The following is a 21971-nucleotide window of genomic DNA, read 5'->3' as shown; positions in this document are numbered from 1 at the left end:
CAAATTCCTTACCACAAGTTCTCAGAAGGACCCTCTCCTGCAGCCCCTCATCACTGAGATAAGGTCGTGCCACTTCCTTTCCTCAGTCAGCCCCTATCCTTCGTCATCCTGGTGTGTCCCTCATACCAGTTGGTGTCTTCTCTCTCATTATCTACTTTTTTCCCTCTTCCCAGTCCCTCTTCCTCTAACTCCTTCCTAAGGTCTACCTCCCCCTAAAACCTTCACACACACACACACACACACAACCCCTTCCTCTGCCAATACCAAAATTGCTTATTTTAGATATTGGAGTGCATTTAATTTTAGTAAGAAACTTTTTTAAAAGGTTTTATTTATTTATTTTTAGAGAGAGGGGAAGGGAGGGAGAAAGACAGGGAGAGAAACTCAATTGGTTGCCTTTTGCACATTCCCAACCGGGGACCCAGCCCGCAACCCAGGCATGTGCCCTGACTGGGAATCGAACCCGAAACCTCTCAGACTGCAGGGTGACACTCAATCCACTGAATCATGCCAACCAGGGACCGAAGATCCTTTTTTAATGTTCTGGCTTTTTCATTTATTCCACAAGTAGAACCCACTCAAAGCATTCATTTATTTATGTCCCTGTTTATTCATCAAGCATATATTGTGTACCTATACATGCTGTGCTTTCTGTTAAGATCTAGGAATTCAAAAACTGATTTAAAAAGTGTCTTGTCTTTGGGGAGTTGATGTCTCCTTATACTTGTAAACAAGTGAGCTATCATTCTACCTGGAGGTGATAGTAAATGGGAAGTGTTAGGGAAAGAGTTCATTGGTTGATTCTTCCATGTGCCCTGACTGGGGATTGAACCAGTTGGTTGGATGCTCCAACTCAGCTAGAGCTTGAATTTGATTTATAGGCCATGATAACCACCCACAAAAAAAATTCTGTCTATGGGATACAGAAACTGATCAAAGAATTGGGAAGAACAATCAGTGGGTGGGGAGTTTTAGCGAACTAGATTTCAATTTGATCAAATCTGTAATGTCCTGGTAAATCTGTTTTCCTGAAAAAAGAAACCTTGATTTGTACCATTTGCTGATTCCTGTGGTGTAAGAATTTCTACCATGACTGATTTAAAGGTACCAATGATTTAACAGCTGCTTAAAAAAATGTATGAAATTAACAATGGGTTCTTCTGAGCCAGTTTAAGCTGGTTCCTGAACATTGCTGACTGCTTGTACCAGCTTTAGGACTTTGGAAGTCATTTATTTGCCTCCTTAGATTTCAGTTTTCTTATCTATAAGTAAAAATATGGGATTAGATGACCCAAGATCCTCTCAGCTCTAAATTTTCATGACTAAGACACACAGTCACTTAGTATGCCCTGTAAACACCCTAAGGTCAGGAGCCAGATCTGTTTTTGTTTCCATGCACACTACTTCTAGGGCATTGCCTGGTATTAGTAGTAGGTGGTACTCGATTTGAATTGAATTTTTATATCTTTTTTTCTTTCTTTTAAGACTTTATTTCTTTTAAGAGAGAGAAAAGGGGAATGGCAAAGAGAGGGAGAGAAACATCGATGTAGGAGAGAAACATCGATTCATTGCTTCTTGCACGCCGCGACCTGGGGCCCTGGCCCACAACCCAGGCATGTGCCCTGACTGGGGATCGAACTGGCAACCCTTTGGATCGCAGGCTGACGCTCAATCCACTGAGCCACACCAGCCAGGGCAAAAGTCTGTTTTTAATTAATGTTTTCAACCTAAACATTTCTAAATCGGAAATATAGTCCCATGATGTGCTCCAGTGGGTTGTTTGGACACCCAAAGCATTAAGATAATGTGTTTCACTCATGTGTTTTAGCACAAAGCAAACTTTCCTAGCAACTTCTTTCTCCACAGTGACTACTGCTCAGAAGATACACTCAGTCAGACTTAATTGCTCTAAAAACTAGGGACTGATTTTATCCTTAAGGTGGGTAGCCTACTAACAATAACACAAGATAGTTGCGAGTGGTTTAATTATGTTAAATAGTGGGTCATAATAGGAATTACAGCTTAGGGAGGGCAGCTAAAGGGAGGGTTAGCCCTGACGCGTGTCTCGGTTGGTTGGGTGTAGTCCCACAGAGCAAAAAGTTGCCAGTTTGATCCACGGTCAGGGTACAATCGTGGGTTGCGGGCTTGGTACTGGTCAGGGCACTTACGAGAGACAACTGATCAGTGTTTCTCTCCTTCCCCCTTCCTTCCCCTCTCTCTAAAAACAAATATAATCTTTCTTTTTTTAAAGGGAAGGCTAGCGGTAACTAAACTCTCCCTCCAATGGCCTCATCTTGTCTTTTTTTTTTTTTTCTTTCTACCCAGTACACTTGTCCTCTTGGCCGCCTCCAAGTATCTGCAAAGGGTTTATGGGGGGACGGGAGGAGGCTCTTTTTTTTTTCTCTTTCTTCCTGTAAATTATAGCCCCATATTTGCGCTTCCTAATGAAAAAAGGTAAAATATACTACTGAGCACACAGGGGGAAAATATTTTCCCTTGTATAAGAAGCCAATAAAAATTACTGTGTATGAGGGAAAACCATTCAGAGTCTATGGTCGTCAGTTCGTCACTGTTTGGAAATGTTACTAAGACCTTGAATGAATTCTTTGTTTCCTTCTTTTGCCAATTAAATAAAAACATTTACAGGGCACTGGGATTCCTAGTGTAGCTACATTCCCTAATTTATTTATGAGTTGGATACATTATCTAATGAGATGTTAAAAAATATTTTGAGTTTTTAAAAATGTTTAACATGATTGATAAATTCATAACTATGAGAAAGTATCTTTTATAATGTACATTGTTTGTCTTTTCTTTTTCAAGAATGCACACCACTCCATTTGCCAGTCTAAGACATTCCATTTTATAGATATGGAGAAAGAAAGAGGGAAAAGTAATTTCTTTCTTGTTACCAGATTCTCAGCAGCTGCCTCTTTTTGGATTTCTTCCACAAAGAAATTATTTTTCTACCTGTTAGTTACCTTGCTGACTGTAGATACTTCACTTATAGTAAACAAAGCCACACTGTGCCTAAATCACTTTTCTTTAGCTATTTGTTCGAGAGCAATGTGAGCCCGAAAATGTAATCGGGCTTCCATGGAATAGTCTTTGTAGTTTTTTATGTTGTCTAGGTTTTTTGTTGCACGGACATAATCTCCTTTCAGATAGTATAGAATTCCCAGTTCATAATAAGTATACGGCACCAAGTAGTGGTCATGTTTTAACAGTTTCTCATTTTGAATGACACTATTGAAGTACTGTTCAGCCGCCGAATATTTGCCTAAGTGTTTCAGACAAAGACCTTTCAGTAAATTTAGCAAACTTATGTCGTCTGTGCCATACTCTTTAGTTGGGTTTTCTTGTAAAAGGTCTTTTCCTTTGTCAATTATTGATAGCCAGCATGAAATAAGTTGTAGTTTTTTGCTCATGATTCGGAAACCACTCCAGGCATAAATGAACTCCAGAAGGGGCTGTGCTGTAAACCAGCCTGTAGTGGTACCGTAGCGCTGACCCTTCTCAGCAACAAACTTTTCTATTGGCACAGAAGCTCCTAAAAATCTGATTCTCAGGCTATCCACTTTTAAAAAGAGAGAGTTCATGCCATCATTTCCTGATTTAGCAAATCCAGAAGGAAGCAAAGCCAGTAGCATAGCTTTACTGTATGAATACATTGCCTTGGACCACCTGCTGTCTTGAAATAACTGATCAGCATAGTGGTACGCCTGCTTCCAATCCTGCAGAAAAATGTGGCACCACATGAGTTCCCAGTAACAGAGGTGATTAAGCTGCCTCCATTCATTCTGAATAAAGATGCACTCCTCTAATGTTAACTGTGCATTTTCAAAATTTCCTTTCAGCATATTAAAACGTGCATGGAAAAATTTAAGTATGACACACTTTGGAAATTTCTGGAGATAGATTAGGAAGAGGTCCTCTATTGTAGAAGTGTGACCCTTTTCAACACCAAAAGCTACACAGATATAATTGTAGTAGAAGAGTAGAGTCAAAATACTTAAGACATTATTTATATGCGACTCAAATGCACTCTCAAGAAGCAAAGACAAGCCTACCTCTTTATCACCATAATATCCAACAATATTGAGTAACTTAAGTGTCTTTGGTGGCACAAGTGATAACATCAAATTGAATGCTCCAAGACCAAATTTTACTCCTCCAACCAGGTGTCTGTAGGTTTTGCTTTGGTTGTTAGGTATCTGTGTTAATATTTGTTGACAGTCTTTGTATATTTGGTGACTTAATCCAATGCTGATCCCACTTTTAAGAAAACCAAGTATACTCTCATCCTGTATAAATGTTACAGTGGATCTCAAGATCAAACACTCAGCATAGCAGACTTCTGCATGCAATTCCTCTTCTTTGACATCCTTTATTCCATGTTTACTCACTAGATGAGAAAAACTTGTCCTTCTAGCTTTTCTTCGGAAACTGTTACAGGTTTTCAAAGCTTCCTTTGCAGCAGTCATTCCAACCTCTATATCCTGTGGATCAAATGTCAAGATGGCTTTGACAACCATAAGGATGCTATAAATTAGAGCATGGTACATGCTATTTTTCGACCATGGATGAATGCGATTTATGGCATCTGAGAATCTGTTATTTAGAAATAAATACAATCCTGTAGTGCATTCTTCCAGGGAACACATTAGATTCATTGTTGTTGCTGCAGGGATAACTTCATAGGCATCTTCAAACTTGTCCTCCTTATCATTTTCTTTCTTGCATAAAGTATATGATGTCAAGTCATCTTCCTTGTTATTTTCTCTTTTACTTGGAACAAGTGACATATTCACTACCCTACTTTAGAGGTGGGATATATTGGCAGTGGAGTAATGTAGTAGCAGTGAGTGTAGCTCCTGTTCTGACTGGGGTCACTTCTTCCACGGCCTGAGGTGTCACTACTATAATGGAGGCAAGTAAACGAAGAGCTGTGAGGTGCAGCATTAGGACATTCTCATCTAGATCAGACAAAGGGGGGGGGGAGATAATTTTATTTACCTAGAGATGTATTTCTGAAAAATGCAAATCACTTGGAACTTACTAAAGGAAACATGTTCTTTTAAAACATTGTGAAGTAAATCCTTTGTAAACAGAAGACTTCTTTTGTAACCATCCCTCCAATCTATTATTTTCCTAATATCATGCTTTTGTGTATTTATGTTATAGAAGGTACTGTGATAGCTGTAAAATTTATATCTAGGAAAGCCTTGGGGGACAAGAATCTGGCTTGAAAGGGGAATGTACAGTATTTGCATAGGTCTTTAGTTAAGACTAGGGAAGGGTGAATTGTCCAGATGAAAGAATAAAGATTTTAAGAATGAAGTTTCTCATCAAGATGGAGATGTAGGTAGACACCCTTTGCCTCCTCACTCAACCATAGAAAGAATCATAACCAGATCTCAAAAACAAATAACCAGAACCATCAGAAAACCGAGCTATATGGAAGTCCAACAACCAAGGATTTAAAACAGCCATATCCATCCAGACGGGTAGGAGGGGTAGAGTTGCAGAGACAGAGTGGAGAGGCAGTGTGGCTCAGAAAAGTGGTGGCAGCAGTGTTGGTGGAACAGATGATCCCACATTCATGTGTAGTGGGTAAACATCAAGAGGGATATTCCAGGAGCAAGCAATCCCAGTCCCAGGCCAGACAACACAGCTCAGGGTTCCGGCACCAAAAAGATAAACCCCCCATTACCTCTGGCTATAAAAACCACTGGGGGTTGGGACAGCAGAAGAAATTGCTGGATTTTTGCCACTTAAAGGGCCCACATGCTCTTAGAAGATATGCAAAACCCAGGGAAGCAACTAGAAGGGCACCAATCGTATATGGGAAGTGGGTGAGTGACTGGAAATGGGGTGAGAGCTGGGAAAATCGCCAGGAGCCAGGCAGTGGCATTGTCCCCTCTCTGAGCGCCCCCACCCCCGCCCCGGCCACAAACAGAGCCACAGATCAGTGAAGTGGTTGGCCCCATCCTGGCAATTAACTAAGTCTCCACCCCTCATAATTTACAGGTGCCTTTGCTACATAGGCCATGCTACTAAGACAGAGAGTCAAAGCAGCTCTACCTAATACACAAAACAAACACAGGGAGGCTGCCAAACTGAGGAGGCAAAGAAATATGGCCCAAATGAAAGAACAGAATGAAACCCCAGAAAAGAACTAAATGAAATGGAGATAGCCAACTTATCAGATGCAAAGTTCAAAACACTGGTGATAAGGATGCTCAGAGAACTCATAGGGTACAGCAAAAAATAAAGGAAGAAGTGAAGTTTGCATAAAGTGAAATACAGAAAAATATACAGGAAACCAATAGTGAAGGGAAGGAAGCCAGGATTCAAATGATTTGGAACAAAAGGAAGAAATAAACATTTGACCACAACAAAAAGAAGAAACAAGAACACAAAAAAATGAGGAGAGGCTTAAGAACCTCTGGGACAACTTTAAATGTACCAACATCCGAATCATAGGGGTGCCAGAAGGAAAAGAGGCAGAGCAAGAAATTGAAAACTTATTTGAAAAAATAATGAAAGAAAACTTCCATAATTTGGCAAAGAAAATAGACATCCAAGTCCGGGAAGCACAGAGAGTCCCAAACAAGTTGGGCCCAAAGAGGACCACATCAAGACACATCATAATTAAATTGCCAAAAATTAAAAGAAAAGAGAGACTCTTAAAAGCAGCAAGAGAAAAGTAGAGAGTTACCTACAAAGGAGTTCCTTTAAGAATATCAGCTGATTTCTCAAAAGTAACTCTGCAGGCAAGAAGGGACTGGCAAGAAGTTTTCAAAGTTGTGGAAAGCTAGGACCTACAACCAAGATAACTCTAGCCAGCAAAGGACAGATAAAAGGCTTTCCAGACAAGGTAAAACTAAAGGAATTTATCATCACCAAGCCATTATTACATGAATTGTTAAAGGGACTTATTTAAGAAAAAGAAGATCAAATCTATGAACATTATAATGACAACAAACTCACAACTTTCAAAAACTGAATCTAAAAAACAAAAACAAACTAAGCCAACAATCAGAACAGGAACAGAATCATAGGTATGGGGATCATTTGGAGGGTTATTGCTGGGGGCGGGGGAGGAGAGATGGTGAGAAAAGGAAAAGGTTTTAAGAAGCATAATTGGTAGGTACAAAATAGACAGGGGGAAGTTAAGAATAATATAGGAAAGGGTGAAGCCAAAGAACTTATATGCACGACCCATGGACATGAACTAAGGCGGAGGGTATTTCTGGAGGGGAGGGAGGTACTTGGTGGAAGGGTGCAAAGGGAAAAGAAATGGGGACAACTGTAACAGCATAATTAATAAAATATACTTAAAAAAAGAAGCATAATTGGTAGGTACAAAATAGGGGGATGTGAAGAATGGTATAGAAAAGGGGAAAGTCAAAAACTTAAGATGCATGACCCATAGACATGAACAAAAAGGGGAATCATGACCGGAAGGGGATACCAGGTGGAGGGAGGTAAAGGGGGAAAATTGGGACAACTGTAAGTAACAGCATAATCAATAAAATATACTTTAAAAAATAAAGTAGTGTATAACCAATGTCATCCCAATAAATGTAATTTAAAAACGGAAAAAAAAAAAACTTGTCTAGCCCTGTTGTTAAGACTTCAAGCTGACTAAATCCCTTTCATGTATATTCTTTCTTTAGAGAAGGAATAGCACAATTGATTGGCTTAATGTTTAATGGTTTTACAGTTTCACACTTTTTAATACAATCAGGCATGCCTCAGAAAGTCTCACTCTTCCTAGATTCTTTTACACTCTGAAATCACACATTTTGGTAATACTTGTATTAGCAGGGCACTCCTGCATCACAGTTTTCTTCTTCCTAGTTTCACTCTTTGAAGTTGGTCGAAGCACTGGCTTTCTTTAACTGTTGCCCCACCCCAACTCATACTTCAGTGCTGATTGTCACCCATTACTTGGGTAATGAGATATTAATTTCTTCATACAGTATGAAAAAATTATAAACATGCCTCTAAGAAGTTTTACTTCCCAGAACTCTTAACAGCATTCTAGTTTCTACAGAAGATTATGAGATATTGGAAAAAAAGTTGTAGTTGAACATAGCTGTTTAGATTGACAGCACATACATACATATTAAAAGACTAGTGTTTGTAACTACAGACTATTTAGTTAGAATAAAAATCGATACATGTGCAAAAGGTCTAAACTTATTTTTCTTGTTTTAAGGTTTTTATATCCAATCTAAAATGGTGACAATGACTTAAAAGTGAAACTAAAATGGAGAAGAAAATAAGATAAAAAGTGAAATTTTTCTTTTGCTTCCCTGAAAATAGACTAGAAAATGCAGATGAATTTTGAAAGCTCCTGTAAAAGGATTAAGAATGCCCCACCCCCAACTAATAATATTGTCAATGTTTAACAACACTGATATGTTAAGAATTACTCAATATTTCATATTAGGAAATATTAGAATATTTGTTGAATTGAATTAAGAAGTTTTCAAATTCAAATTGAATCTGGGAATGAGATCTTAATTTAACACAGAGTTGTAGAGGCAAAAATGTAGTTGAAACTGATTTCAAAAGAATCAGCAGGAATAAAAGTACTCTTTACGATAAGATCTCCCTGATTTAGATAGATTAACGTTTAGTGAAAATAACTGGTTACATGTTCTTATGAGAAAGTGTTCAGTATAATAGTATACAGAAATGGTATACAGTACTATTAATTTTTCATGGCAACTATGTTAGCAAAGCCCAGCCTAGAATTGGCCCTCTTTTAAGAGATAAATAATGTGTAATTAGCTTATCAAAGGGCCTGTCTCCTAGAAAGGCAGACAAGCCAGTCAGGGTTTGCCCGTTTTCCTTTAATGTGCTTGAAAGCAGTTTGTTGTAAGTTGGAAAATTGCTCCTTTCATATTGTTAGCATTACTTGCTTGGAAATTGTCTTCTGTACAATGGACTTTGTATTCAGAGCCAAAAAAATATTTATTGAGGCCTATGCATCATAATAAGTACTATCTTTCCCATCCAAGTACTAACCAGACCCAACCCTGCTTAGCTCCTGAGATGAGACCAAATCTTGGGCATTCAAGGTGGTATGGCTGTTGACTAGTAAGTACTATCTCTTGATGTTATCTATGTTTTGTCCAACAGCAATTCGTATTAATTCTTAATAGGAGAAAGTCAAATTAATGAGGCTTTTTAGAATTGATGCTTTATTCTTTCAGAGTTTGTAAAAGTATCTTTATCATTTAACTCTTTTGAGAAGAACCCTGTTAAGTAAATGAAAAATATCAATAAAGCTAATGGAGAACAAATATACTATACAAAACTTCTTTTTCCTTGCTAGAAATTTCCTTGAGACAGGCTAATTCTTTCCATAATTTGATAAATCTGAAAATAATGTATAAATTCATCGCGTTGCCTGGAGAGAATCCATACTTTATTCACCTGAATTAAGGCTTATTCAACTAAGCTTCTTTTTTCCTATACTCTGTATCCCACACCTATACACACCAAGTGAAGATACAGTAGGTGAAAAAAAAAAAAGAGTACAAATACCTAAGGAATTCCTCTTTTATGTGGAACATCTCCAACTCGTGCATCCCGAGTATTTATGGTGTAATGTCTTTTTTCTGGTGGATTGGAAATAAAGTTAAATCTGTATTTGTACAGCTGGTTTCTGGCAAATGTAATGTGTAAAATCAAAACTGGGTTTAAGTTATACTAACGTAAAGAAAAGGTTTCTGTATATTTGCTATATGAGGGGCTAAGCAGCAAGCGCCTGCTACTGAAAGAAGACTACAGAAAACTTAAGTCCCAGTCCGTACTATCTGAGTGTTTGGTGGATGAGATGTTGCTACAATACCAAGCAAAAAGAACTAGAAGGGAAGCACAGATCAATTGTGCTTCAAATGCAAATAATTTCAGAATTGTCACGAGTCAAAATGCTTTAAGGACTTAGGGTTTTGTCTTAATTTCAATGTAACAAAAAAAAAGAAGAAAAGAAAAAGGAGAAAGAAAGGAAGAAAAAGAAAAAAGAAAAAAAAAGAAAAATAAACAACTCTATTTGTCCCCAGACTCCAAGAACTCGGAGAGTGTTGGTAAAAATTGGTGGCTGGTTCTTAAGGGATTGGGGAGTCGGTGCAGGGCTGGCGGTCCCTCGGGCCTCACCCCTTTGGAGGCCTATAATGCAAAGACCACTACTCAGAATGGCGGGGTACATGGAGTTTTCACCCTGGCCAAACTCTCTATTACCTCTGATGAGCCCGAAAGACCGTTGAGTAGAAGCCTAGGCCAGGACCCCCAGCAGAAGTGCGGCGACGGCTGCAATATCAGCGGCTAAATTTTCCAGCCTTTCATAAGGCCGGTCTAATACACCTGTAGTAAGCCTACTAGAGCTAAGGGTCCCTAAACAGCAGAAAATTAAGGGCGGGGGGAGGGGGAGGAAAAGGGAAGGAAAGCGAGGAGTGTAAAGGAAAAGGGGCAGGGAAAGGGCGGGACACCGAGGGGAAGACGAAGGGTTTACTGATGGGGTTCTGACGTTCCCATGGAAACGTATCCCTCCGCCTGTGATTGGTGTCTTTCCCTCTTCAGTTCCCTCCGCGCCGCTTCTCTGGTGTTTCCGCCCAGCTTCTTTGTGCCGCGCGGCAAGCTGAATGACGCATGCGCAGGAAAAAAAAAAAAAAAAACCCAGAGTCGCATATATAAGCCGGAACTCGAGGCTCTTCCTCTCAGTGCCGCTAGGACGGTTGGCGTGTGAGGGGTTGTAGCGTTTGAGTTGCTCAATCCCTGGGCACTGCGAGCTGAACGAGTTGAGCTCGCGGGCCAGTCATCATGTCGCGTTACGGGCGATACGGAGGAGGTAAGAGGCTAGGGCCCAGTGAGGGACATTTTTGTGGGTGTAGCGAGTGTTGGAAGCCGTGGGGTTGGCGCGGCGGTTGGGAGACGGTTATTCCGCGTGCGTAATGGCGGCTTCGGCGCACACCGTACGAAGCCGGAGGCAGTGGGGGCGGGATATTGAAAGAGATGGGGGATGGCGAGTGTCGGTCTGTGGCGAGTTCCATGTTAATTCTTGGGCATTTTCGTCTCGCATACCAGCCCAAGTGCGGCCCACGGTCACTGTTTTCCTGTTGTCCTTCTTCGAGCCGCCCGACTGCCCCCCACACCCCCCCGTCCTCGGCTGCCATTTTGCGCACATTGACGAGCATGGTGGCGCATTTCCTTGGCGCTTTCCCGCCACTTTAGCGGACAGATAAGATCGCAGCCATAAAACCAAAGGTGAATTTGAGCCTGAACAAAACTGGCCGCTTAGGGCCGTGCTTTCTTGTCATACAATCGGTCGAACTGCGGAGTGGGTATGGAGACATAATCTTTTTGTCTGGAGGCTGGTTTCTTTTCTCTTTTAGCTCTTTCGAGCGCGTTTATGGACTGGGGCGGGGAGCTGGAGTCTTGGGCGAGCCTGTGCCTGGGGAGGTTGCCGTGGAGGACGAGAGCCGGCGCAGCCCTGCTCTCCCGGTCCGGCCCTGGCGGCGGGGCCCGCCCGCCAACGCCGCTGCTGCTGCGGGTCCGCGCGCTTCCAGCGTGCCCGGGGCTGCCGGGACTCGGGGGCGGGGCTGGGGCGGAGCCCGCCTCCCGCCTCGGAATACTCGGCCGCTCATCTGTACCTGAGTTTTGGAGGTTTTTCCCCCATCTTATTAGAATGTTAAGAACTGTCTCGTACGCCTAGCTCTTCAGAAATTTACCGACATTATTGGTTTTAAGACCAAATCCTTGATAGAGCAGTAAACATGCTTTGCACAGCGGATGGTCTCTTTTAAGGCAAAGAATTCTTTCAAATTTAGGTCAAATTTTGCATAACATTTATTCTTCTATTTGCATTTTTAAACAGAAACCAAGGTGTATGTTGGTAACCTGGGAACTGGTGCTGGCAAAGGAGAGTTAGAAAGGGCTTTCAGTTATTATGGTCCATTAAGAACTGTGTGGATTGCAAGAAATCCTCCAGGATTTGCCTTTGTGGAATTTGAAGACCCTAGAGATGCAGAAGATGCAGTGCGAGGCCTGGATGGCAAGTAAGTAACATGCCGGTTGTGAAACTTAACGTTCATTAGAATAGTAGGCTGGGTCATGAGCTAGGTGCTAAGCTTGGATTCTGGTCTAGAGGAGATAGTAAATAGCTAATTTTATTTATTTACGAAGGGGAGCAAAGGTGGAGTTAGGAGGACTTTACAAAGATAGCTGAAGCTTGTGAAAGCAGTGTGGTAGATAGAAGACACATGTTCTTTTAGGATTAGAATTTGTTGCTTCTCTTTTATAGGGTGATTTGTGGTTCCCGAGTGAGGGTTGAACTATCAACAGGCATGCCTCGGAGATCTCGTTTTGATAGACCACCTGCTCGACGTCCCTTTGATCCCAATGATAGATGCTATGAGTGTGGTGAAAAGGGACATTATGCTTATGATTGTCATCGCTATAGCCGGCGAAGAAGAAGCAGGTATTTGTTTTAAAAGAATGGTTGGTATATTAGTTAATCAAGTAATTTTTTTATTAGCAAGGCAGAAACTAGTATTTTTATATATTTTAAATGTTAATTGTACAGGTGTATTTTACAATTTTTGTTTAATTAAATGTTAATATATTAATAATCAACCTGGTCAAAACCTTTCAGGTTTCTTCGTTTGAGTCAGTCGCCTTGATTCAGAATGTCACGAGCCTTATGATATCATGCTGAGGCGCCTTGCAAATCCGACAATTAAGATCCTCCTAGACCTTGAGGTGATCAGCATAAGAGGCCAGATCCCCTCGAGTCATCTACACCTAGCTTCACCTTATTTAAAGGGCAGAAAATTTGAGTCTGTGATCGCCGTAACAGTAAATTTGGCTTACAATTGGGGCCCCCTCCGGTTTAGAAAGAGGAACACCAGATTGACCACATTCCCAACTAGAAAATTCTTCTTGCGTCAATCAAGCCTCACCTGGCTCATTTGGCTGTCAGTTTGATCGTCGTTAGATTGAAGAAAACATCTAGATGCAGCGATCGACTATAGATACTTCTAGATCGTCTAGATCTTCTAGACCATGGGCCAAAGAGGGTCGGACCTGCAAACTTGCAAGGTTTATTTTAAATACACATTACAGTGTTTTATATTATGTAATTATAAGATGTAATTCAGCTTTTAACGAATCTTTTTTTAGGTAGTTAAAAATTAAAAAGAAAAAAAAAAACAAACTCTGCAACTAATAGGCCCAGAGTTTATTTCCATATGATACACTAAATTTAAATAGTTTTGAGATTTGATTTCAGCAGAGGCACACAAACTATAAAAACGAGTTGCCATCTTACATTTTGTTGTTTTCTAACTTGAAAAATAGGTCACGGTCTAGATCACATTCAAGATCCAGAGGTAGGCGATACTCTCGCTCACGAAGCAGGAGCAGGGGAAGGAGGTGAGAAATCTTAAATTCGTTTTAACAAGCAATAAAAAACGAATTGGAGGTGGACCTAAACCTATTTGGTTTTAATTTTTAGATCAAGATCAGCATCTCCTCAACGATCAAGATCTGTGTCTCTTCGTAGATCACGATCAGCTTCACTCAGACGATCTAGGTCTGGTTCTATAAAAGGATCGAGGTATTTCCAGTATGTAACAGTTTTCCCCCCTTACTTGTATTTGGATTGTCACGTCTTAATGACAGTAGTAATGTCTTAAGGACATAATCTGGGATGATGGGGTGAATTTGAGACCTTGGAAAGTTGTTTAGGGAAGTATTTAGTAGCGTACATACAAGTGAATGTGGCTTGTTTAGACACTGAAATTTAAGGAGTTAAAAATCAAACTGGAAACGTAAGCTTTTTTTACTCCTTTTAGAAGGCCTATAAAGGTGAAAGAAATTAAGTCTACAAATAAGGAGTTGTCAATACTATAGATGATGAGTTAGTAGGGAATGCCACTGGGAGACACCATTGTTCTCTCAGTCTTTAAATGCAGAGTAAAATTTGAGGTCTGTTTGTGAAAGCTCTGAACCCCCCTGTCTAGATAAATTAATTTAATTTGATTGTAGGACCCCAAGATGTGTATGTCAGCCTGATTTGGCTTGTGTGATAAATTGATAGCCTTGAACCATGAAAACTTATTGATTCAAGAATAAAGCCTTACCCATTGTGACTTTATTTTTGCTGAGCTTATTATCACCTGAATAATTGAATTCTCAGTTCAGGGGTCTATGTGCTGTTGATTTGATTCTTTTAAGATAAAAATCAAGTCATAGCAGTCTTAAATGAAAATCATGTATTTTCTCTTGGACACTACACTTTTAAGAATATTATACCTCTGTAACTGACAGTTAATCCAGCTCATTGAGTATGATAAAAACAAATAGTTGAAATGGTGATTCCTTATTTGCTATCTGAGCTTGTTGAAAATGTGATAATTTGTCCAATCTTAGACTGATGTAAGGCAAAAGTTGCAACATGGTCAGTTTTAGCCTCTTCTGAACCTACCTAACAAGGTACTCAGGAGGTGTTTAAGGAAATTACTAGTATGGACCAATGTATAATTTTCGTTTTTAAGATCCCGGTCAAGGTCAAGATCAAGGTCCAGGTCTATTTCACGACCAAGAAGCAGGTAAGGGTAAAAATTTGATTAATGCTATTATAGTTATATGGCACCAATATCCAAAAAGTTCAGTGTTTTTGAATTGTTGAAGTTTCAAGTGTTAACTATAAGCCTAGTTGTTAAGTGGGAACACAGTAAAAGTACCTTAATAATAAACGACACTTTAGAACTTTATCTGTACCTGGCCTGTTCCGGCTGACTTCCTAGAGAAGGGAATGTCAAGCTATAATGAATGAGAAAGAAGTTAAGTGACTTTGGTGTTACATATATTAGGAAGGGCCCATGTTAGAAATGATAGGTGCATGGGAGAGCATTCTGAGATAGTTGTGCTTAAGGCAGGTTAATTGTGATAAAGCAGTCCGTTTTTATGAAGAACAGTTGTTGGAAGATTGGCTTTAGTTAAAGCTGATATTATTTAATGTTGCTAGGCTTTATTTTTTTTAAAGTTTAGGACAGTTTGGGGGTTCATTTCATGATACTGTGACTATAAGAAAGGGATTGGTTAGCGCACTTTCTTAATAGAATTTCTCATGTTTTGACAGCCGATCAAAGTCCAGATCTCCATCTCCAAAAAGAAGGTAAGCTAAATCACTTGTGGCCTCTACAGAATTTGTTTTCTTCCTGCCTACTTTGAAGGCTTTGATTTTGAGCTCTTTGGAGAATTGGTGATATATATATTAGATCTAAGTTTCTTAGAGGATTGTTTTTCTTGTTTCAGTATCGCCCACATAGTGACAGTAAGTAAAAAAGGAAGTGCCACATGAAGAAATGTTTTTAGGTTGAAATCTTGCAGCTAAACCATTATCTAGTTGGCACTTAATCAAAAAAGCAAAAAAAAAAAAACAAATCCCAAATTCAAATAGTTCTCTTTAATGTTGCAGTTTTAGCAAGGAGGCTATTAAGCCTAATCTTAAACCAGGACAAAGGATTTGTATATAAATTTTTAATGAATTTTTAGATCTCTGCTATGGAAACTTTGTTTCTTTGGCCACCTTTGAATTTATTGAAACTTGAGTTTTGCCTTGAAAGGTTCATGAGAAGACTACGTTTCAGTAGACACTAATGGGTTCCAAACCTAATGTTTTTCTTTTTAGTCGTTCCCCATCAGGAAGTCCACGAAGAAGTGCAAGTCCTGAAAGAGTGGACTGAAGTTCTCAAGTTCACCTTTTAGGGAAAAGTTATTTTGTTTACATTATTATAAGGGATTTGTGATGTTTGTTAAATGTAACCTAGGAAGGTTGGTTCAATCATTTAATCAAAATGGATCTGGATTATTACTCTGTAAATTCACAGCAGTAAGATAATATAAATTTTTGTTGAATGTATTAACATCTTATGGTTTGGAAAATGTGGGTTTTTATTTGGCACATTTAAATAAAATGTTTTCTAACTAGATTTTTGATCTGTGTTCAATATTAATACTCAATTGGTAAGCTTCAGTAGTCAACCCTGATATCAGCCATACTCTTACAAACCTATGTTCAAAGTTTAATGGTGTTTTAAGTCTTCAACATCATTAACTGTAGTATACACACACTTGGGAAATTCTCTTTTCCCCTTAGGGGTTTGGGTAAGATAAGAACTAAAGCGTCCCTTAGTAGCATGAATGCATCATGACAAGTCCCTGAATTAATTGGAGTTGGTATTACGTATTATCAGGCTAATGATCTCAAATCAGTCAGGTAGAGGAACCACTGATTTGCCTATAAATGAGCATGACAAGAAAACTTAAAAGCTTAAAACAAATGGTACCAAAAATAATTGAACTCAATGCTCTAGGAACTGAATTTTCTGAATGCTACTTTAAGTACAGTGACTGAAGTTTTCAGGCTATTAGATGGGATGGTGTCAAATGAGAACTTTCATTTTAGGAAGTTCTCAATGTTTTGTTTTCAATGTTAGCCAATTTTATACCAACATTTTTGCATGTTTGAGGAATTGTCTAAATTTGGGACTATGTAAACCAGCTTTGCAAAATTTTCCAGCCCAGATACTCTCCTCTATCCCTTCAAATGGATTGCCTTATTCTGAGCAGAGATCTGTTAATTCCCCAGTTAATTTCTTTTTCAGTACTCAACCACCAACATACTTTTATTTTGCCAAGCTGGTGCAAAAGTGATTAAAAGATGTCAATCAGGAATGTTAATGAGGTAGTTTTGTAAATCTTACCTATATTTAGCAACATCTTACAGTTCTTAGGTAGCATCTAGTGGACCTTAGAATATTATGGTCTGTAGATTCTTTAAATTTTAAGTATCTTTAGTAGGGCAGTAACAGTTAATTTTGAGTTTTCCTGGCCAAGCTTTTACCAGGAATTCTCTAGCCTTGATGCAAAAGAGAAAAATGGTTGTGCGAAGAAGAACAAGGGCAATGCTGATGGCACAGTACCTGCCCTTGTCCATTTCCTTAGGTTATTGGATAGCATTGCAATTTGGGGATACTGGTCTGCCTCAAATTATTTGATCTGAACGATCACTAGTATGTTGGAAGTTTGGATAATTTGTATTTGGAATTTTGAATACTGGCTGAATTATGGTTGGTATAAAACTGTATAATTGGCAGGCTTATTTGTTGCACTTGGTCAGCTTTAATTGTTCTGTGTTATATAAAGATAAGTTACTCAATAATAAATCTGCAAAGAACCAACAATCCTGATACTCAGTTTTTGAAAATGGGAGTTCTGAGCCAAGAGTAGGAGTTATTTTTGTAGCTTTGGGATGGATTACTAGCAGTGTCCTAGAGATTAGTATGAAGGATAGAAGATATATGGAGGGAGGGATAGGGACAAAATGGTTTTTAAGAATATCAAGCACAGAAAGTTCTACCCTATGGGAAAGAGAAAGACATTCTAAATTTTAAACCTGGCTCTGATTACAGCTTAACACAACAGACATGCTTTGACCATAGAACCTTATCTGGTCCTCACCCATGTACATAAGTAATGGCATACATACCCTTGACCTCACATGGTAGTTGCCCCTTGAGCTTGGAACTAGGTAGGATAAGTAACAGGTGTAAGAGTGGGCCTACATCTTGTAGTGTACCTTCTAAGGATAGAAATGGGTTCCTGAGATGTCATCAATTTGAGACTTGGTTAAATGAGTGGTGTGTAGCATTGTGATAGTTGTCTTTGTATAGCCTGTCAAAGTAAAGGAGCACAGTGGTTTCTAAAGATACATTATGTGACTAGGAATAAAGCTCTAAAATTGACAAATTGACAATTTGATCAGAGTGAAGGATAATAGTAAAGAATTCATTAGCTCTGGCTTAGTGAGCAGCTGCTGCTTAGAGACCTTTGGAATATATACACATAATTGTATAGCTGGAAAAACGTGAAGCAAAAGAAGGCCAAAGTGACGAATACTAGGGACCTGGCTGGCCTTGGAGTGTTTAGAGTGAGAAGCTAAACAAATGGGCAAGGGTGCCTAGGTTATAGTATGATAGTATTAAAGCTATTAGAGCCAGGATTATTTTCAATAAAGGGGAAAAAGCACCAGTAAATGGTTTCAAAGCCTTATCCTCTTTCTCACACCTTAAAGGTTTATTGTTAACGTTCATAAAAATATCAAAGGACATTTTCAATACCCACAACCAAATAGTACTGTTAACCCCATTTCATAAAAGAGGTGATTGGTAACAATATGCTACTATTAGCCTGCTGTGGGGGTAGGAAAAGTATGAACCTTCCCTATGGTTTTAAAGCATTTGCTCTTTTTTTTTTAAATCAATAAAGCACCTTACTGCTCATTTCAAACGAAAGCATGTGGAAAAGACATTAAGAAAACATAACTGATGCTCCTACCCTTTGTAGATGCTATTGCTAATTACTTGGCAGTTGTCTTTCCAGACCTAATGGGGAAAAGATGCTGAATAGAAGGATAATTATGGAGCACTTGGAATGTAGTAGCCAGTTAACTTTGAGGCTTATTTCTCAAACTTAGTGCTTGTTCTCTTTTTCCAGAGGCCACTGGCTCAACTTATTTTCATCTCATTTTTAGACTTGCTAATATACTCAAGGTGTTGATGGTGAGAAGGCCCCCCGACTTTCAGCCACCTAGTTAACTCCCAAAAGGCAACCATTGTTAACCAGTTATGTAGTCTGAGCAAATATACACAAACATTTTCTCCTTTTTCTGTAACAAAATATATACACCTTGCTTTTCTCATTTAATATCTTTCATATAAGTAAAAATGGCACTTTTAAAAAATGTTGCATACTACTTAGTTGCCTGGATGTTGCATAATTTATGCAGTAAAATACTGTGCCCCTTCAATGTGCCAGGTACTGCTAGCCTTGGAATATGGAGGTGAACAAAGCCTTTATCCTTATGGAGGTTAAATTCCGGAGAGAGAAATGAACAAGTATCAGGTGGGTAATAACTGATATGTTAAAGAATGAAGTGCAGGGTAAGAGGGATTGGGAGCCGATTGCTGTTGTGTAAGAAGGGTGGTCTAAAGAGGCTTCTGAAAGTGAGCTAGTGAGGGAGTAAGCCACACTACTGGGGAAAGAGTGTTCTAGGCAGAGGGTGCAGTGAGTGCAAAGGCCCAAAAGTAGTTTGAGTTGTGGGAGGGTGAGGAGGCCGATGGAAAGTGAACTGAGGGAGAGTGTGGGAAGACGTGGCGTAGGAAGGCAGGGGGATGTGGGATGTATGCATCACACAGGACTTTGTATGCCCTAGAAGACTCACTTTTCCCTCAAGAGTTTCTGAGCAAAGAGTAACAGCAATTGAATCACTTTCCTATTGATAGGAGGGCTATTTCTAATTACAGTTTCAGTGATATAGTGAATATCTTTGTACAATATTTGGCACATGTGGCCCTGCCTATGGAGGATAATCCCTATAAGTAGCATTGCTGGGTCAGAGGAAGATACGTGCGTTTATATTTTTGCTAGGTATTGTTACTTTGCCCTGGTGGCAGTATGTAGGAGTGCCTGTTTTCCTGTACCATTGCTCACATGGTACACATGGGGGATTATCAAGTTGTTTATTTTTACCAGTCTTGTGTTGAAAATGGTGTCTCGGCAAATTTTTTTTTTTGTAAAATACATGTTTTTCCCCACTCTGGAAAACTTTCATGTGTTCAAAAGTCTGGTTTAGGTTCCCTTGTTCGCAGCACACTGAACTTCTTTTATGGTGGGACACCTGTTTACATGGTAATGGCCTGTTTACTTCTCTGCAGGTGTGCTACAACAGGACAGATTGTGACAACCGGTGCCAGGCCTGTTCCAGTTCCTCATTGCCTAGCACTAATTAATACTTAAATGGTGAATAAAAAGTGAGTTCATGGATGAGTGACTGCATTCTATTAAACCAAGCACATAAAAGTTTAATCTCGTCTTCTGTGCGGCCTTTATAATCACCACTTGCATTCAAAGACCACATTTTCCTTTTGGTCTCCTGTCTGAATCTGTCTGCAGAGGATTGAGATCCTTAGGCTGCTATTTGCAACGCCTTGCTCTACTCTGCAACTTTAGTACAAGGTTTTTCTCTTATAATCTGGGTTAAGTTGAAGAATTCTGCTCAGAAAGGGTGTGGAAAATTTCTGTGCAGAAAGTTCTCTACAAAAAAGGGTGCAGACTTGTCTCCCACCCCAAGCTCTATTGAGCCCAGGTGAGGGAGCCTAACCCATAAGGAAGGCGAAGTCCTTGAATCAGCTGTGTCCATTTCATGTGACTACCAGCTGCCTAAGGTTATGTCTCCACCTCTAGATTCCCTGACCAAAAGGAACCTTAGTGACTAAAATGGAAGTTGGTTGGATGTGATCGTATACAAAGACATGGTTAGTTTTTATTTGGGGTTGTAACATATCTTCCGAGAAATCTGGATTCTAGAAAACCCTTTTACCACCAAGGGTAAGAATTCTGGCTGCATATATGACAAAGGTCAAGGCAGATGGGCCAGTTGATCTCAAGTCAGGCGGACAATCACCAGAGTCCTGAGCTCCTGTAATAACATACTGCTTCCTTTGCCTAAGGATGAATATGCTGTGCTATAATGTTTCTATTGTTTGAGAGTGCTGGCTATTTGTTAGACCAGGATTCAGGAAATTAGGGCCTGCAGGCCAGATCTGATCCACTGCTGTTTTTGAGTAGCTAATGAGCTAAGATGGTTTTTACATTTTATTTTAATATACATTTGATTTTTAAAAATAATTTTCAGCAAGAGTGGAAGACAGGTAGAAAGGGAGAGAAACATCAGTTGGTTGCCTCTCACATGTCCCCTACCCAAGGACCTGGCCCACAAGTCAGACATGTGCCCTGACTGGGAATTGAACTGGCAATCTTGAGGTTCACAGGCCAGTGCTCAATCCACTGGGCCACCCCAACCAGGGCTATATTTATTGATTTGAGAGAGAGAGAGACATAGATTGGTTGCCTCTTATACACTATGCACCCTGACTGGGGATCCAAGCCACAACGTAATTATCTGCCCTGATGGACAATCAAACCCATGACCTTTTGGTGTACAGAACGATGCGCCAACCAACTGAGCTAAACTGGCCAGGGCAGTGTTTATATTTTTATGTGGTTGGGAAAAAAAAAAAAAAAATACTTCAGGACATGAGAATTATGTGAGATCCAAATTGCAGTATCCATAAAGTTTTATAGGAACACAGTCATGCTCATTTGTTTACCTATGGTATACGACTTTCTATGTTACAATGACAAGAGTTGAGTAATTACAATAGACTGCAAGTCCCATAAAGCTTAAAACACTCTGGCCCTTTACAGAAAATGTTTGCCAACCCTCGGTTTAGACACGTATTTTCAACCGTTTCCAATCTTCAAAGTAATTATCTCTGAAGATCTTGGGTGCCAGGATTATTGGCAGCAGGGTTTGCAGGGCTGACCACGACATACTTTTGGTCTGAGAGGATTGTTTCTCTGTGACTCATTCTTGAGGAAATGCTTCATGAAGCCAGGGAGCAAATTCTAGCTGAACACATCTATGCATTTACAATATAGGTGAGTTTTATGAGAGAATAATGGCAAAAGCTTTCACTCTAGGGCAGTGGTTCTCATTCCTAGTTATATATTAGGACCCAAGGAACTTTAAAACCTAATGAAACCAAAATTGCTAAGGGTGAATCCTGGGCATTAAAATCCAAAAAACTCCCCTGGTGATTTTAATTTACAGCCAGAACTGAAAATTGCCATAGGAGCTAATGTTAGCCAGCTAAGCCTAGTTCATTAGTTACTGGATTGGCCTAGCTTACTGCTATTATATAATAAAGTTAACAGCACTCAATGTGTGATTCAAAGCAGAGTTCTATTATGTATTCTCTAGGTTTCTCTGATCCTGTCTCTAACCAAATGACCGACCCTATGCTGGAGTGAAACCTTTCTGTGAA

General features: G+C 39.6%; 1 protein-coding gene and 1 pseudogene across 3 annotated transcripts; one reads left to right on the top strand and one right to left on the bottom strand.

The window, feature by feature from the left end:
* Positions 1 to 3035: 3035 nt before the first annotated feature.
* Positions 3036 to 4805, bottom strand: LOC150005852 (tetratricopeptide repeat protein 39B pseudogene; annotated as a pseudogene).
* A 5925-nt stretch (positions 4806 to 10730) lies between these two features.
* SRSF7 (serine and arginine rich splicing factor 7) lies at positions 10731 to 19908 on the top strand. Of its 3 annotated transcripts, XR_016511899.1 has the most exons (9): positions 10731 to 10867; positions 11894 to 12074; positions 12320 to 12496; positions 13375 to 13449; positions 13532 to 13642; positions 14574 to 14627; positions 15161 to 15196; positions 18901 to 18987; positions 19800 to 19908. XR_016511899.1 is itself a non-coding variant. In XM_090281177.1 (8 exons), exons 1-8 carry the CDS (start codon positions 10840 to 10842, stop codon positions 15765 to 15767), a joined length of 708 nt encoding a protein of 235 aa, XP_090137303.1. In that variant the 5' UTR covers positions 10731 to 10839; the 3' UTR covers positions 15768 to 16013. The 3 variants fall into 3 exon arrangements, 2 of the variants coding, with proteins under 2 accessions (XP_090137303.1, XP_090137302.1); XM_090281177.1 differs by lacking the exons at positions 18901 to 18987; positions 19800 to 19908 and adding an exon at positions 15713 to 16013 and having other exon boundaries at positions 13532 to 13633; XM_090281176.1 differs by lacking the exons at positions 18901 to 18987; positions 19800 to 19908 and adding an exon at positions 15713 to 16013.
* The last annotated feature ends 2063 nt before the right edge of the window (positions 19909 to 21971 follow it).

Source organism: Furipterus horrens, unplaced genomic scaffold (genome assembly GCF_987537825.1).
Source record: "Furipterus horrens unplaced genomic scaffold, mFurHor1.1.pri manual_scaffold_6, whole genome shotgun sequence".
NCBI lineage: Eukaryota > Metazoa > Chordata > Mammalia > Chiroptera > Furipteridae > Furipterus > Furipterus horrens.
This window is presented reverse-complemented; position numbering and strand designations above follow the sequence as displayed.